Source organism: Phyllobates terribilis, unplaced genomic scaffold, assembly GCF_046119375.1.
Source record: "Phyllobates terribilis strain yellow unplaced genomic scaffold, ASM4611937v1 Scaffold_11__3_contigs__length_659146591, whole genome shotgun sequence".
Taxonomy (NCBI): Eukaryota; Metazoa; Chordata; class Amphibia; order Anura; family Dendrobatidae; genus Phyllobates; species Phyllobates terribilis.
Genome location: NW_027362771.1, coordinates 589,555,301 through 589,573,691, shown reverse-complemented (window position 1 = coordinate 589,573,691; position 18,391 = coordinate 589,555,301). Strand labels below are relative to the sequence as shown.

The 18,391-nt window shown below is 47.9% G+C and overlaps 1 protein-coding gene across 1 annotated transcript in view; it reads right to left on the bottom strand.

Moving 5' to 3' along the window:
- Nucleotides 1-688: 688 nt before the first annotated feature.
- The window catches only part of LOC141167056 (complement C3-like), a 275,580-nt gene continuing 257,877 nt past the window's right edge, over nt 689-18,391 (bottom strand). Inside the window, exons 40-41 of the mRNA XM_073654383.1 lie at nt 4,057-4,195; nt 689-1,370 (exon numbers count right to left, since the gene is read on the bottom strand). Coding sequence (XP_073510484.1) covers nt 1,229-1,370; nt 4,057-4,195 — 281 coding nt within the window. The 3' untranslated portion in view covers nt 689-1,228. The remainder of the gene's footprint in view (nt 1,371-4,056; nt 4,196-18,391) is intronic.

Here is an 18,391-nt window from a genome sequence, read left to right as displayed (position 1 = left end):
ACTGATCCTGAGTTACATCCTGTATTATACCCCAGAGCTGCACTCACTATTCTGCTGGTGCAGTCACTGTGTACATACATTACATTACTGATCCTGAGTTATATCCTGCATTTTACTCCAGAGCTGCGCTCACTATTTTATTCTGTAATTGATATCACAGTGTATTATCGGTCACAGTGCACATTGATAGTGGACACACTTATTCCAGTTTCTTTCATACAGATTTGTTAGAACACGAGTCTTTTTCTTACAAACCACAAGTAGAATAACTCGGAGGTCACTGGAGCCCTGTGTGGTTTATACTGGTTACCACATGCTAAGAGTTATTCCAAGGACACAGCTGCAGCAGTGACACACAGTGGACTGGGGTAAGACTTCGCCATCTAGTGTTTACTTATGTGTACTGCATTGAAGTTTAGTTTTTCAAGTATTCGAAAATCATGAATACTTTTTTTCCAAGAACAAGCAACACCCTTCCACAGGTTGTGTGTGTGAAATTGTCACTCAGTATCATCCACTTTCATGGAGCTGAGCTGCAATATCACAAACAACCCAGTGACAGGGGTGGCTCAGGAGAAAGCTGCAGTTTTTTTTTCTAATTTTCTATAACTCCCTTCACATCCTAAAAATAAAGTTATACTCAAGCAGATCAGAGGATGCAGCAATGTAAAACTCAAACAAACTCATGTTCTTCATAAAACATAAAGCTTTAATTGAAGGATTGTGCTGCCACCTACTGGAAGTATGTGAGTATAACAACACAAAATAAAAGCCAACACTGCGATTGATTCTAATTAACAGGAATTGTAGTAGTGAGCTGTGTGTATGGGTACAGTATAGAAAAAAGATCACTTATTTTCTATGGCGCTATATGTGGCTTTTGGGGTCTTGAAAATAAGAATGAATAAGACTGTATAATTGTGCAGTTTTTTTTAAAATCTGGATATTATATACCAATCCCATTCATGTCACTAGTTAGAGATGAGCGAAAAATTCAAGTGAAATTAAGTTAAACATATGCATTCGACAATGCAGATTTTTTTTTTTAGCAATTTTCTTCCCTGTGGATTTCTCCTGGAGTAAAGTTATAGATGAATATGACTAAATGATGAGGATCACATTATAAGATGGGAGACTGGAATGAAAACTGGGGAAAAAAGAAGAAAGATTTTAGGGTGATGTGTGATTGTAGGAGTCATAGGTGTACAGCAAAGTGTCTTCAACGTCTTCAGTCTGGACAACCAAACATCTCAAGTTCTTCCGATACTGTGTGGAAAATTTCACAGAGATCTTCATACTCAGGTTCCTGGCACTGTCTGTCATTCGGCCACCACTCGATCCAGGTGTCGCTTCCAATCACGTAGGAATAGCTGAGGATCAAGTAAAAGAAATGACGTCTTGTTTGATCTACACTAATGCTTGTTCATGGTAGGAAACATACATAGAGATAGTGGGAGAATAAGAATGAGGAGTTTTCATGGAACAGGTTGACACCACTACATTCCTAACTTCCTAACTACAAGAGCATAGGTGTATATTTTATTTCCCGGAGTATGGCCTATAAGTCCCCTTACGCCAGCTTGCCACTTTCCACAAAGAGAGACTTTACCCTTTAAACACAAAAGTGGTCACATGCCTATTTGAGCACCGGAATTTTATGTGACCGACGACGTCATGTCCGTACCCGCAGCAGTTCCTTTTGTTCCTTTATCTATGCAAATTGTCTCTTCAGAGAGGAAGAGGACATGAACTCTAGCGCCACCTATTGTAAGTGGCAATCCTACAAGTCAATATTGACCCTTTAACGAGCCTTGAAATATGACTTAGGATAAATTAGAATCTCAATTTGTAGACAAGGTGTTTCGGGGTTTTGCCCCTCATCAGTGCAAAGTATCAGATCCGATTTGGCTGGGTCAGAGGCTAAGACAGGAGTCTAAGGGGTAAGGTTTCTCCTTGTGGAGAGTGACATGCCAGGTCTGGTACGCCATTGTAAGGAGAATAAAATGCCTTGCATGTCTCTTCAAAGAGGAAGAGGACTTGAACTCTAGTGCCAACCACTGGAAGTAGCAATCCTACAAGTCAATATCGACCCTTTAGCAAGCCTTGCACATCACTTAGGATAATAGCCAAATCAGAATCTCAATTTGTAGACACGGTGTTTAAGGGTGTTGCCCCTCATCAGTGCAAAGTATGAGATCTGATTTTGCTGGGTGAGAGGCTAAGACTGGGATCTAAGGGGTAAGGTTTCTCCTTGTGGAGAGTGGCATGCCAGTATGAGGAGACTGAAATGCCTTGCATATCTCTTCAGAGAGGAAGAGGACATGAACTGTAGTGTCACCTATTGGAAATAGCAATCCTACAAGTCAGTCTTAGCCTCTCACCCAGCCGAATTAGATCTCACACTTTGCACTGATGAGGGGCAATACCCTGAAACACCGTATATACAAATTGAGATTCTGATTTGGATTTTATACTAAGTCATGTGATAAGGCTTGTTAAAGGGTCAATAATGACTTTTATAATTGCTACTTCCAATAGGTGCCGCTAGAGTTCAAGTCCTCTTTATCTCTGAAGAGACAATTTGCATATTTAATTTCTTAGAGGAGCATTGCAAGGCATTTAAGTCTCCTCATACTGGCATGCCAGACCTGGCAAGTCACTCTCCACAAGGAGAAACCTTACCCCTTAGTTCCTTTATCTAAAATCCATGTTTCCAATTCATTATTGCACTTTAGCCTTTTCTTGGCAAGTTTTTTGGAGATTTTTTTTGTCTATTCTAAATGTATACCTTATGCTTAAATTTAATTTGCGCCTTTTGTATTTGTTCACCTGTTTTCTTGTTTTTTGTTTTTTTTTTTGCTTTTTTTAATTCGCCATTGTGAGTGGAGTTTAGGGTTTTCAGATTGTTTTCGTCTGATTCATCATTTGCGACTTTTTCCAAAAAGTCACAAAATTTGGTGCAAATGTACATCACTCACCCACTGGAGTCATTTCATTCATGCCTGAAATTTTTGGTGCATATTTCAGCGGAACATGCGACTTTTTCAAATTCAAAATTCAAGAACCGCATTGTACCATTTTGATGAATTTGGCGCAAAAAAGGTCAACTACAAAACAAACAAAAAAAACAAGTAACTTAAAAAAAACCCGCAAATGATGAATCAGGTCCTATGACTTTTGTATCGACCTGCAGATCATGTCCTTTACAATACAAATTTGAAGTCAGTGTTATAATTTTTTTGAAAAAAAGTCTGATTAATACTGCGAGCCGGGATAAGGAGCGATGTGATGGGGATTCTTATTTGGAGGTTGTTCTCCTGCTTACTCTCTTGCACATCTATTGTCATGGGTTTACCGCAACAAAGAGGGGCCAGAAGACCGCAGCATCTGATTCCTCCTACTCCTGTACTGATTAGATGCACTTCACTTTCATATTAAATGGTGCAGGTTTTTGTTAGCAGTACAAGGGGTTAATCTGTTCAGTTGAGAGTTTCTGGAGCTTTGCTGCTTTAATGATCTCAGCTGTTCAGTGTTGGCCACTCCCTTCTGTTATATATACTCGCCTCTTGCAATCAGGTATTGCCATTGTTGGTTTCATACTGCTTGGTTCTGGAGTTGGAGGTGTTTGTTGTTTGAGGAGGCATTTGGATTGTTGATCTAAAGACTGCTGCTTGGTGATTTGACTGTGTGCTTATCCTCATCCTCTCCTATTTTGTTTACATTCCTTTTCTCCCTGGTATTCCACTCTATTGTTTTTGAGTTCATATTTGGATGATTGGTATTTTCATTTATCCCTGTGCGTCTTCCCTTGTAAGTCTGGTTTGTGTATTCTTAAACACTACTACTCTCCACTTTCCTGGGTGGGGAAGGAGACAGATAAGGGCTGATTCAGGAGCTCAGCAAGGTATGTGGCCCCAGCATCTTCACCATCAGAAGTAATCTGGGTAGGAGGGATAGCTATGGTGCCCCTAGCTTTAAGGATTGGGAAAGAGTCCCTAGCCCCAGGATATCAAACTATAGTCTCTTGCACACCTACTTTCCTGTGCTTCTACCTACCTCAGGGTATCTGACTGCCAAAGATCCCTGGATTTTCCAAATATCAAGTAATCGAGACCTTCCTTCAGTTTTAAAGTTTCCCGACACTTTTTGTGGCTGATGAAATCACGCCTGTTCCCCTGAGCAGCTGCATCTGTTCCTATATCAAGAGGAAATAAAAAACATTACTTTTACACCGACACATTGATTACTGTGTTTTCACTCTAAAGTTGAAGTAATTTCTCCACTAGGTTAAAAAAAATCTGATTAATAAGGCAATCCGAGATAAGGAACGGTGTGATGGGAATGCATCTTTCAATATACCATGTAACCTATTGAAAAATTAGGAAAAATATTGCAATTGCAGTGACATTTTTAAAAATAAAAAATTTATTTCCTTCATTGTTTTGGGGATTTGTTTCAATGGCGCTCATTGTGTTGTAAAGCTGATCCTATAATCTGATTCTCCACGATTACTGAGATACCAAAATTACATAGTTTTTTTTTTATATACACTGCTCAAAAAAATAAAGGGAACACTTAAACAACAGCATATAACTCCAAGTAGATCAAACTTCTGTGAAATCAAACTGTCCACTTAGGAAGCAACACTGATTGACAATCAATTTCACATGCTGTTGTGCAAATGGAATAGACAATAGATGGAAATTATTGGCAATTATCAAGACACCCTCAATAAAGGAGTGGTTCTGCAGGTGGGGACCACAGACCACATCTCAGTACCAATGCTTTCTGGCTGATGTTTTGGTCACTTTTGAATGTTGGTTGTGCTTTCACACTCGTGGTAGCATGAGATGGACTCTACAACACACAGAAGTTGCTCAGGTAGTGCAGCTCATCCAGGATGGCACATCAATGCGAGCTGTGGCAAGAAGGTTTGCTGCGTCTGTCAGCGTAGTGTCCAGAGGCTGGAGGCACTACCAGGAGACAGGCCAGTACACCAGGAGACGTGGAGGGGGCCGTAGGAGGGCAACAACCCAGCAGCAGGACTGCTACCTCCACCTTTGTGCAAGGAGGAACAGGAGGAGCACTGCCAGTGCCCTGCAAAATGACCTCCAGCAGGCCACTAACATCCATGTGTCTGCACAAATGGTTAGAAACCAACTCCATGAGGGTGGTATGAGGGCCCGACGTCCACAGATGGGGGTTGTGTTCACAGCCCAACACAGTGCAGGACGCTTGGTATTTGCCACAGAACACCAGGATTGACAAAGTCGCCACTGGCGCCCTGTGCTCTTCATAAATGAAAGCAGGTTCACACTGAGCACATGTGACAGACGTGACAGAGTCTGGAGACGCCGTGGAGAGCGATCTGCTGCCTGCAACATCCTTCAGCATGACCAGTTTGGCAGTGGGTCAGTAATGGTGTGGGGTGGCATTTCTTTGGAAGGATGCACAGCCCTCCATGTGCTCGCCAGAGGTAGCCTGACTGCCATTAGGTACCGAGATGAGATCCTCAGACCCCTTGTGAGACCATATGCTGGTGCGGTTGGCCCTGGGTTCCTCCTAATGCAGGACAATGCCAGACCTCATGTGGCTGGAGTGTGTCAGCAGTTCCTGCAAGATGAAGGCATTGAAGCTATGGACTGGCCCGCCCGTTCCCCAGACCTGAATCCGATTGAGCACATCTGGGACATCATGTATCGCTCCATCCACCAACGTCACGTTGCACCACAGACTGTCCAGGAGTTGGCGGATGTTTTAGTCCAGGTCTGGGAGGAGATCCCACAGGAGACCATCCGCAACCTCATCAGGAGCATGCCCAGGCGTTGTAGGGAGGTCATACAGGCACGTGGAGGCCACACACAATACTGAGACTCATTTTGACTTGTTTTAAGGACATTACATCAAAGTTGGATCAGCCTGTAGTGTGTTTTTGCACTTTAATTTTGGGGGTGACTCCAAATCCAAGCCTCCATTGGTTAATAAATTTGATTTCCATTGATGATTTTTGTGTGATTTTGTTGTCAGCACATTCAACTTTGTACAGAACAAAGTATTCAATGAGAATATTTCATTCATTCAGATCTATATTCAGATATATATATATAGCTATTGAGCCCGTTCAACGCCCGTGTGGCGAGCATTTTTATTGGTATATGGTCTCCCATGCTGGTATGTGCTGCCCGCATCCTGGTATTTGTGCTGTCCTCATCCTGGTATTTGTGCTGCCCCCATCCTATTCCTCCATCATGTTATGTGCTGCCCTCATCCCTATCCTGGTATGCATGGCACGCCTTATCCTTATCCTGGTATACATGGCACCCCTCACCACTAATCCTGGTATGCATGCCACCCCTCACCCCCAATCCTGGTATGCATGGCACCCCTCACCCACAATCCTAGTATGCATGGCACCCCTCACCCCCAATCCTGGCATGCATAATGCCCCTCATTCTGGTATGCATGGCTCTCTCATACTCAATCCTGGTATGTATGGTACCCCTCATCCCTATCCTGATATACATGGTACCCCTCATCCCTATCCTGGTATACATGGCCCCTCATCCGAATCCTGGTATGCATGCCCCCCCCCCAGATCCCTATCCTGGTATGCATGGCACCCCTCATCCCCAATCCTGGTTTGCATGGCACCCCTCATCCCCAATCCTGGTATGCATGGCACGCCTCATCCCCAATCCTGGTATGCATGGCATTCCTCATCCCTATCCTGGTATGTATGGTACCCCTCATCCTGGTATGCATGGCACCCCACCCCTCATCCTGGTATGCATGGTACCCCGCATCCCTATTCTGGTATGTATGGTACCCCTTATCCTGGTATACATGGCACCCCTCATCCCAATTCTGGTATGTATGGCCTCCTCATCCCTCAATCCTGGTATGCATGGCACTCCATCCCTCATCCTGGTATGCATGGTACCCCACATTCCTATCCTGGTATACATGGTACCCCTCATCCTTATTCTGGTATGCATGGTACCCCTCATCCTGGTATACATGGCACCCCTCATCCCAATTCTGGTATGTATGGCACCCCTCATCCCCCAATCTTGGTATGCATGGCTCCCTCATCTCCAATCCTGGTATGCATGGCACCACATATTCCTATTCTGGTATTCATGGCACCCCTCATCCCTATTCTGGTATGCAATGTACCCCTGATCCTGGTATGCATGGCACCCCATCCATCATCCTGGTATGCATTGTACCTTGCATTCCTATCCAGGTATTCATGGTATTCCTCATCCCCAATGCTGGAATGCATGGCACGCCTCATCCCCAATGCTGGTATGCATGGCACCCCTCATCCCCAATCCTGGTACGTGTGGCCCTCTCACCCCCCAATCCTGGTATGTGTGGCCCCCTCAGCCCCCAATCCTGGTATGTGTGACCCCCTCACCCCCAAATCCTGGTATGTGAGGCCCCCTCACCCCCCAATCCTGGTATGTGTGTCCCCCTCACCCCCTCATCCTCAGCCTGGTATGCAAGGTACCCCTCATCCCTTTCATGCATCACACATACAAAAAAAACCCACTTATACTCACCTTTCTTCCCTGTGCTCCAGCGCTGCGGTGTCCTGTTCTGCCGGAGGCCGGGGGAGGAGTACGGTGCCGGAGTAAGCGCGTGCCTATACCGTTCTGTCCGACGCCATTTTGCTGAAGACACACTGCAAATGTGTCTTCAGTAAAATGGCGCCGGATAGCGCTATGCGCTAGCTCCGATTCCGATGCCTTCACTCCTGCCCCAGTCTCCGGCCAGAAGAGTGGTGCCGCGGCAACGCTCCTCCCGGTCAGGTAAGTATGTAAGTATGGTGCTGGAGATTGTGGTATGCCTTCAGTGTCCACACATACCGCGATCTCTGGTGCCATACACTCCTCTTACCTGTAACGGCTCCATGTCTGGAGCCAAACTGCGCAGGCGTGTCACGCTTGCACAGTCTATAGAGGCTTCAGACAGAGGGACGCTTGTAGTGTTATATTATATATATATATATATATATATATATATAATATATGTAAATTTTTTTGCATCATTTGTGTATTTTTAGTCTCCGCAGAGCACAGAGTTGATCACTTGTTCTCCACGTTTTTAGTTTTTTATTTTGGGACTGAGAAAGGGGCTGACTTAAAGGTATTTTTTTTATTATACGTAATGCATGTGTGTCACCCCAGGCCTGGATGCCACAAATATTAAAGGCTGTGTCTGAGAGCAGGAGGGAGGTTCCCTGGTCAGGGACCATTAGCATGCAGCACCTCCTGTCCCAGGCCAGTAGGGGGAGCAGGCTGCCCCTATAAAAGCTGGAACTGAGGGCAGGGTTAGAGAGACCAGGACCCACTTCTAAAGCATCCAGAAGGGTTCCCAGAGGAAAGGGACAGGTCAGCAGCAGCTGAGGAGTCCGGGAGGCAGAGGAGGAACAGCAAGCCAGGGACAGAGGCGACGAGAACCGGTCCTGGCTGAGAGAGAACTACACAACCGAACACTGGGGTCCAAGGCTGTCAGGGTTGCAAGCCCGGCAGCAGATAACCAACCCGCAAGGGATTTCAGGTTCCTTGGCCTAAGAAGCCTGGAGGCTCCACCACACAGAGGGACCGGTACAGCACGGAGAAGCCACAGGTACCTAAGGCCCGAGTCGCAAGCCATTCAGGCGTAGTACACGGCCAGCTCAGGGATGTGGGCTATCACACCATGAAAAGGGGGATAGTCAGCAAGGGCAGAGAGAGAACGGTAGGCCTACCCACTCACCCTGACCAGCGGGGCTCACCCGAATGCTCTCAGACACCCCGGGCCCATTCCTACCCTGTACTCCTGTTGGGTCATTAGTACTAACTACAATAAAGACCCTGGACTGTTTGAAGCAGACTCTGAACCCTTATTATTGCGGCTTGCACCATCACCCCCAGCATCCTATTACACTGCCCTGAGGCTACACTCTTCCCGTGGGGAGATATCCTATGCCTGTGCTGCATACCAACATCAGCCTCAGCGGTCTGCCTTGCAGCGGCGGTCATCCCTGACCGCAATCCACGGGTGGCGTAGTCGGACATTCAAAACCCTACAAATAGACTGCCACAGCATTTGGTCTGACCACCCTGAGCCATGGGATCGGGTTGCCACCACTATCCCCAACATTGCACCGAAGCCCGGTTCCGGGTGCCCCACGGCCCAGGGGGCGAGTCAGCTTTGGCATAGTCGGCAGGATTGTGACCAACCGGCCACAAACAGGTATTGCGCGCCTGAAAAGACTGTACACGTACCTCAGAAGGAAGTTTCCCGCCATTCAGAGCCGTTTCCCGCCATCTTCAGTCGTCTCCCACCATCTTCAGGACGCCGCGCGGGAAGAAGAGGGGCATGGACGTCCAAACCGCGCGAGACCTGAAGCCCCGCCCTACGCACTGACGCTGCGCAAGGTCCTGGAAGGAGTGAGAGCGACGCTGACGTCACCAGGACGCGAAGCAAGGTCCTCGCCCGGAGCAGCACCAGTGGAGCCGCGGCCTACAGAAGAGGATTGTCAGAAGGTAGGCCACAGTTAACTAGGGGGGAGGAAGATGACGGACGCGGAGGGGCCTTCTACCACCAGTGTGGCTGCAGCAGCGGTGATGCCGTTCTCCATGCCCTACATCCCCGGAGCAGCCTGGCTGCCCCAATACTCAGGGGAATCCCATACCTCAACTGACTTTAAGGAAAGACTGCACAGTTTATTTAAAGTTTATCCCCTGACAGAAGAACAGAAAGTGAGCATTCTGATGGGGCAGCTAACCGATGCAGCCCAGCGGGAAGTGAAATCATGGTCAGATGAAGAGAAAAGGACTGTAAAGGACATTCTGACCCGGCTGCGGAGTACCTTTCATACCCGTACCTCAGCAGAAATCAAAATGCGGTTCTATGGCTGTAAGCAGCGAGCCCAAGATAGTATCAGAGACTATGCCCTAAATTTACAAGAAGCTCTGGGAGCAATCAAACAATCTGACCCTGGCAGTAGAGATGAGCGTTGTTCTACTCGAACTGTTCGCCAATCTCAAATTCGAGCTGTTTTGGGCGGTGTTCGAGCCGGTCGGCGAACACGAACAATTTGAGAAAAATTCGGCTGTTCGAGGTTATGTTCGATAACTGTTCGTGCACCAAAATCATAACTGGATTTTTTCTCAGTAATGATGAAAATTAATGTTAATACGCAGTTTGAGTGTACAGCGGGGCGGGGGGAGGGGCAGGGGATGGATCTCTGCAGGAACAATGAAGATCTCCATTTTTTTTTCTCTTTCCCGCATTTGCAGTGGGGAGGTGCAATCTGTCAGCCTATCAGCAGCGCACACACGGAGCGAAGTGCTTTTTTTCACACAAGCAAGGGCATGTGTCATTGGCAGTGTATGTCACATGTCCTTGCCCTATAAGACCAAGCCATTTTCCCCGTCGCCACCATTTTCTCACTGCTGCAGCTGCGTGTTAGACGGCACCGCTGTTGCTGTGTGCGCTATACCTTGTTAATTTCAAGCCAATTTTCGCACAAATATACAGATAGCTTGGGAGTAGGGAATAGTTGTGATTGCAGTCCTTTTAAGGACTAGGTTACAGCATTTCCTACGACTTTTATCAGGCAGGTCTGTGCTCTTAAATAGATAGATTGTGGGAGTAAAGACTAATTGTAATTGGAGTCCTTTTCAGGACTAGGTTACATCAGTTCCTATCAGTTTTTGCCAGGCAGGTCTGTGCCAGTGCTGTGCAAGTTTTTTTCACAGCATTTGGCTGAATCTAGCAAAGCTAATCCTTTTTGGCCTATTGCAGAGTGTGTTAGTCAGTGGAGTAGCCTATCTGTGTTGCAAGATATACCACCTGTGTATAGAATACCAATTTTTTTACTGCACCTAGTGAAGTAAAATCTTTTGGGCATAGCATCATTCTATTAGTCCATCTATACTGACCTCCATCAGGTTGCAAACTGAATATAATTTTTTTCTGCATCTAGCTCTGAAAAAATATTTGGGCTTCTAGCAGTGTGTGGGACTTGGTCTATTAGTCCATCTATACTGACCTCCATCAGGTTGCAAATTAAAAATAATTTTTTTCTTCATTTAGCTCTGAAAAAATATTTGGGCTTCTAGCAGTGTGTGGGACTTGTTCTATTAGTCCTTCTATACTGACCTCCAGCAGGTTGCAAATTGAATATAATTTTTTTCTGCATCTAGCTCTGAAAAAATATTTGGGCTTCTAGCGGTGTGTGGGACTTGGTCTATTAGTCCATCTATACTGACCTCCATCAGGTTGCAAATTAAAAATAATTTTTTTCTGCATCTAGCTCTGAAAAAATATTTGGGCTTCTAGCAGTGTGTGGGACTTGGTCTATTAGTCCATCTATACTGACCTCCATCAGGTTGCAAATTAAAAATAATTTTTTTCTTCATTTATCTCTGAAAAAATATTTGGGCTTCTAGCAGCGTGTGGGACTTGTTCTATTAGTCCATCTATACTGACCTCCATCAGGTTGCAAATTAAAAATATTTTTTTTCTGCATCTAGCTCTGAAAAAATATTTGGGCTTCTAGCAGTGTGTGGGACTTGTTCTATTAGTCCTTCTATACTGACGTCCAGCAGGTTGCAAATTGAATATAATTTTTTTCTGCATCTAGCTCTGAAAAAATATTTGGGCTTCTAGCGGTGTGTGGGACTTGGTCTATTAGTCCATCTATACTGACCTCCATCAGGTTGCAAATTAAAAATAATTTTTTTCTGCATCTAGCTCTGAAAAAATATTTGGGCTTCTAGCGGTGTGTGGGACTTGGTCTATTAGTCCATCTATACTGACCTCCATCAGGTTGCAAATTAAAAATAATTTTTTTCTGCATCTAACCCAGCCAATAGTTTTGGCCTAATACCACAGTTTGGCCACTCAGCTCTGCTCGGTTACCATCCATTGTTTTTTTGTGCAAACAACTCCAGAGTTGTGAATTAGTTAACCACCAAAATGAGTGGAAAAAGGCCTGCTGCTGGTGGAAAGGGGAATAGGCGTGTTGGGAAGGGGAAAAAAGGTTGTGTCCGTGGGGTAGGTGCAGAAGAAAGACCATCTTCCAGCCAAACTAAAATGTCTACTTCTTTTAGCGGACAATGTGATAAGATCCCTTTCTTACGGCCACGCCAATCGCTACAAATTCCAGATGAGGCACAAAAACAGCAGGTGCTTCAACGGATATCAAGTGCTCCTTTAAGTGGGCTCTCCTCCACATCAACTTCAACATCACAAATACTCCAGTCCTCAAAGGTGTCACCCAAATCGCACTTGCTTCCTCACAGCTCCCAAATCTCCAGCTGCCCGTCTGAGTATGAGGTAGAACAGATGGTTGAGTCTGCAGAGCTGTTTACTCATACTATAGCCTGGGAATCAGAGGTCGACTCCAGCGCTTCTGTGAATCCAGACGAGGAAATGATCTGCACTGATGCCCAGAATCTTTATGAGTCAGATCCAGGACCAGACGCAGAAGGTTCTGACCATAATGTAGACCCTCATTCCCAAACTGTAACTCCTGTTGGTGGAGACAATGAGGAAGACGATGATAAGACTCAAATACCTGATTGGAGCGACAACTTTAGTTTTTTGTCAGGGCAGGAACAGGTTGGCTCTGAGGACGACGGGTGTGATAACGCACAGGGTGATGATGATGAGGTCGGAGATCCCACTTACTGTCAACCCACAGTCAGCCAAGAGATGAGGTCAGCAGAGGAGGTGGAGGAAGATGCTAGTGACGACGAGGTCAGGTTGCGCCTTCCTGGACAGAGACGTAGTACTGGAAGCACGTCAACAACTGCATCCTCAAACACAACTCTGCCTCTCACCACAAGTCGTGGTGGCTCTTCAGGTCGCATGGGTGCTAAGCCTTGCATAGCCTGGGCATTTTTTAAGATCGATAAAGATGACCCAACTCGTGTTATCTGTAACATTTGTCAGCAAAAGCTAAGTAGAGGCCAAAAAATACATAGTTTGAGTACTTCATGCATGAACCGGCACATGGACATGAAGCATAAGTTGCAGTGGGAAGCTCAGTGTGCTACAATGCGGTCTAGCCGGCCGGGCCAACCACCGTCTGCCATATCTTGTGCATCCGCGGCCTCTTCATCCTCTGTGACTGGGGGGACAGCAGTCACACCTGTTTTGGGGCGCAGACCTGCCACCTCTTTACCCGCAACAGCCAGCGTGATTGGCAGGTCATCATTTTCTTTGGAGGTGGTAACACCAGCTGGTCTTGAGCGCTGTCCGACATCGATAGCACCACCTTTGGATCAAGGCAACCTAACATGTCCGCCTGCATCTTCCTCACAGACCGGCAGTTTGCCGGGGACACCCTTATCAACCCCGTCTAAGCACAATAGCCAGCCCTCGGTCCCTCAGATGTGGACAAGTAAAAGACCATTTCCTCCTAGCCATGAGAAAGCTAAGAGGTTGAATTTCACCATCTGCAAGCTCTTGGCTACAGAAATGCTGCCTTTCCGCCTGGTGGACACAGAGGATTTTCGAGACCTTATGTCCGTCGCAGTGCCCCAGTACCAGATGCCCAGTCGGCACTACTTCTCAAAGAAAGGTGTGCCTGCGCTCCACCAGCATGTCGCACACAACATCACCGCTTCTTTGAGAAACTCTGTGTGTGACAGGGTGCATTTCACCACAGACACTTGGACGAGTAGGCATGGACAGGGGCGTTACATGTCGCTGACTGGGCACTGGGTAACTATGGTGACAGCAGGACAAGGGGCTGCTGTCCAAGTCTTGCCGTCCCCACGAGTTGTGCGTCAATCCTCTTTATGTCATTTTTCCTCCACTGCTTCTGCCTCCTCAACCTCCTCTCGGTCTTCCACCTGCACCCAAAGCCTGTCTGGTCATGCCACAAGCTTTCTAACTGCGCAGAAGGGATCCTGCACACCTCCTTACTATGCTGGCAGTAGGGCTCAACGTCATCAGGCGGTTTTTACATTGAAATGTCTGGGAAATGTGAGTCACACAGCTGAGGAGTTGTGGTCAACTCTGGAGAACCAATTTCATGAATGGTTGTCTCCACTGGACCTGAAACCAGGGAAGGCCGTGTGCGACAATGCTGCAAACCTGGGTGCGGCCCTTCGCCGGGGCAATGTCACACACGTGCCTTGTACGGCTCACGTGTTGAACCTGGTTGTCCAGCAATTTTTAGCCCACTATCCCAGACTAGATGGCCTTCTGCAGAGGGCACGGTCGCTGTGTGCTCACTTCCGCCGTTCGCATCCCGCAGCTCAGCGACTTACATCTCTACAGAAGTCGTTGGGCCTGCCACTTCACCGGCTAAAATGCGATGTGCCTACCTGGTGGAATTCAACTCTGCACATGTTGCAGCGACTGTGGCAGCACCGACAAGCCCTGGTGCAATACGTTCTGACGTATAGCCTGGGCCAACGAGATTCAGAGGTGGGGCAAATCACGCTGGAGGAGTGGTCTCAGATCAGGGACCTATGCACCCTTCTGCACAGTTTTGAAATGGCGACGAAGATGTTTAGTGCTGACGATGCCATTATCAGCATGACTATTCCGGTGATTTACATGCTGGAGCACATGTTAAACAGAATTCGGAGTCAGGTGGTGGCACAAGAGGAGGTGGAGGAAGTAGAGGAGGAGGAGTTGTATGCGGAAGGGCTAACATCTGCAAGGTCCAGACGGTCGGCAGCACCAGGGCGGCAGGCATGTGAGGGTGGGGGAGATGATTTTACCAGGGCACATGGTAGCAGCCAAACTAGTGAGGAAGGTGCAGGAGCCCAGGAAGAAGTGGAGGACGAACTGATGGAAGACTCATCAGATGAGGGAGACCTTGATCACATTTCTGTTGTGCGAGGTTGGGGGGAGAGGACAGAGGAAGGAAGCATGATTGTTACCTCGCCACCAACACAACAGGGACTTGATGCTCCTGGATGCGCAACACACATGAGTGCCTTCTTGCTGCACTACCTGCAACATGACCCTCGAATTGTGAGAATTAGAAATAATCCTGACTACTGGGTTGCCACACTGTTAGATCCCCGGTACAAAAGTAAATTTGCAGAAATTATTCCTGCCATAGAAAGGGATGCACGCATGCAGGAGTATCAGCAGAGACTGTTGCAGAATCTTACATGTGCTTTTCCACAAAATACCAGTGGTGCACGTAGTGAATCTCACAGTTCCAACTTGCCAACCGTGGTCTGTATGGAATTGTTCAATAAAGGGCCCAAAATTAAGATAACATAGATGGGAGAGGTCTCTATGAATAGGAATTCCTAAGTATTTGATACCCTGTGAGGGCCAGGCAAAGGGAAAGTTGGACTGGATGGAATCCTATATGGATTTAGGGAGGGAGACATCGAGGGCCTCAGACTTCGCTGCATTGATTTTAAAATTTTACCATGTAACAAAGTGATCTATTTCAGCCATAACAGCAGGGATGGATATATGTGATTGAGTGATATATACTAGGACATCATCAGCAAATAGAGAGCACTTGTACTCGGTGCCTCCCACCTCAATCCACCTAATATTGGGGTTATGGCGAATTGATGAGAGCAGGTGCTCCGTCACTAGGATGTATAAGAGAGGGGACAGAGGACATCCCTGCCTTGTCCCATTGGTGATTGTGAAAGGTGATGAAAATGTTCTGATGCACCCCCTGGGCCTTGGGACACCCGGAGCCGGACCCTTTTTGGTGGATGCTGGTGGTTGTAGTCTTCGTGGCGGCGACCCAGTTCCGTGGCTCAGGGCGGTCAAACCAGTGGCGGAACTATTTATGTGGTTTTGATGTTTAAATGTCCGACTACGCCACCCGTGGATTGCGGTCAGAGTGAACCGCCGCTACAGGGCAGACCGCTAAGGATGGTGTTGTGGGTGCAGCAGAGCGTAGCATAACTCCCCACGGGAGGAGTATAGCCTCAGGGCAGTGTATGCGAAGGATGGGGGTGATGGTGCAGGGCAGCAGCAGTAACGACACGGAGTCAGTGATGCAGTTCAGGGCCTTTACTCACAGTTCTTATTATCCAGACCACGTCTGCAGGTAACGGCTGCCCACGTCGTACTGTGCTCACCAGGTGAGGGGCTCAGACAACTCCCAGATAACTTTGGAGCGCTTCACAGGACCCCCTTTGTGTGTCCTTTGTCTGGCCTTTCTTACCAACACTTCTGTCCGGCTGCCTCGGGCCTCCTCTTGGTAAACTTGGCGCCAGTTTCCCTGACCCTATGTGGTGCCTTCCTAGCGTGTGGAGCAAGGGGCTGCGCCACATAAAATGTCAGAGCCTCCGGTTTCTAGCTGAGGGTCGTTTCCTGCCTCCACTAGTTCGGGGACCGGTCTCCCCCTTTGGCCTGACCCCTCCACGCAGGTGGATTCGGGCGTGCGGTGGCGACTCGCCCGTCCGCACCCCTGGGATCCCTTCATTCCTCGTTCCTGGAGCCTTCTCCGCTCCTCTTCCTTCCTTCTCCCTCTTGCAGGCCTGGGCCTCTGTTACTAGGCCCGCCTCCGGAGCAGAGATCATGCAGAGCCCCTGCTCCCTGCCACTTCTGCTCAGACTTCTCTGCACTGAACTAAGATGGTGCCCACCTTTTATACTCCCTTCTCAATGCACCCAGGAACTGCTTCCTCCCTGCTCCTGCACTGCAGGGTTCCCCTTCCTCAGTGTTCCCTCCCCCCACTCCAGCCAGGGACAGGGACTGTCGTGCCCATCTCAGGGGCATATTGGTCGCCCTGCCCCACGGCAATGTGGTGTAATGCATGCAGGTGTCGGGTCCTGATCCACACTCCATCCTTATCTGAGAGTGAGATATCACACCTCTGGGTGAGGTGCAATACGTCTGTAGCAACCGAGCCCTCGGTGCTACAGTTCCATTTATCTTCAGCCTAGGTGACGTATTGTGATACAGGGCCGTGATTTTGGCTATAAAAGGGTCCCCTAGACCCCTACCCCAAGCTTTTTAAGAGAATCATATATGGCGTGCCAGGAGACTCTATGGAATGCTTTCTCAGCATCCAACGAGAGTATCTACTTACAAATTTTTAACTGCATCTAGCCCAGGAAATACTTTGTGCCTAGTAGCAGTGTCTGCTAGTCAGCGGATTATCCCGGCTGTTAAGCAAGCTACACCACCTGTAGTTTGGACACTTAATTTTTTCAAAGGAAATGCTTCGGGACCACGGGATACTTAGTGAAGAGCATCAGGAGGCACCCCAAGGCATAGGGGCTGGGACTGGCACTAGGATGCCTTGCGGTGGACAGCCGAGCTCGATCCTTATAAAAGCTTTTTAACTGCAGCAGCTTTAGTGGACGCTACTGGAGCTGGAATTACGCGGCTGCTGGCATGAGACTTGCCCTCCAATAGATCCTTGTAAATGGATTTAAAGTGTATTCATTCAAATTAGAGGGACAATTTAAATTAAAAAGCTTAGAGCTGCCTCCACCACAGGGGGGCTCTCTCGACCCACCAGCGGACAGGCACCAGTATTGGGAGAGGGGGGCTGGCCGTCAGGGTTCACCGCGGCTCTGGCCCAAACCCGGCGACACGGAGGTGGCACGGGCAGGAGCGGACTGGCCGTCTCGGCTTCTCACTTTTTTGATTTTAGAAGGGCATGACATGCCTATATCTGTGTCTCCCCCTCCTTTTACTCCTCCACCTCTTTTCTTTTCGCATGACTATATGTACTTGTCACTTTTCCATGTGTTAGTTGTGTCTTCTGAGCAGTTTGTCAGCTTTTGGACACCTTTGAAGGTGTTTTCTATGTGTTTCTATGTGTTTTTGTTTGCCTGCCATTGGTTTTAACGGTGTTCGAAGGTGTTCGACGAACAGTTCGACGAACAGTTCGGCGAACACACGGGTGTTCGACGAACCGAACCGAACTCGAACACTACGGGGGTGGCTCAACACTACCTGGCAGCATACAGGACACCGATAAACTGTAGACTGACCAGTTCATAGAAGGTCTGCTGTCCAGCGCCCACAGAACCCAGCTGCGCCTCATGTCCCTACAGAACCCCGATTTGACTTTTGCGCAGTTTAAAGATAGGGCCATCTGGGTGCTCCGAGAACCCGCACCAGGTGGCGCTGTAGCTTCCCGGCGCCCTGCCATCACTTACCACCAGGGGGCAGCGCCCTACCCCGAAGACCTTGTGGGTGCTGATGCACAGGCCCTAAATCCATTCCAGCCTGCAAACCTGCACCATGGGGTCCAAGAGCTAACAAAGAGTGTGGCTGCATTGACCAGAACCGTACAGTCGCTGCAGGTGGAACCGTCAAGACCAATCAAGCTGGCTTCCAGTCCGGAGGATGTCCCGTGGCGTCGACAGAGGAGGATCCCGTTGTTCAGAGGGAGGCCCGCCGACTGTTACACTGAGGATGGACAGCCGATTTG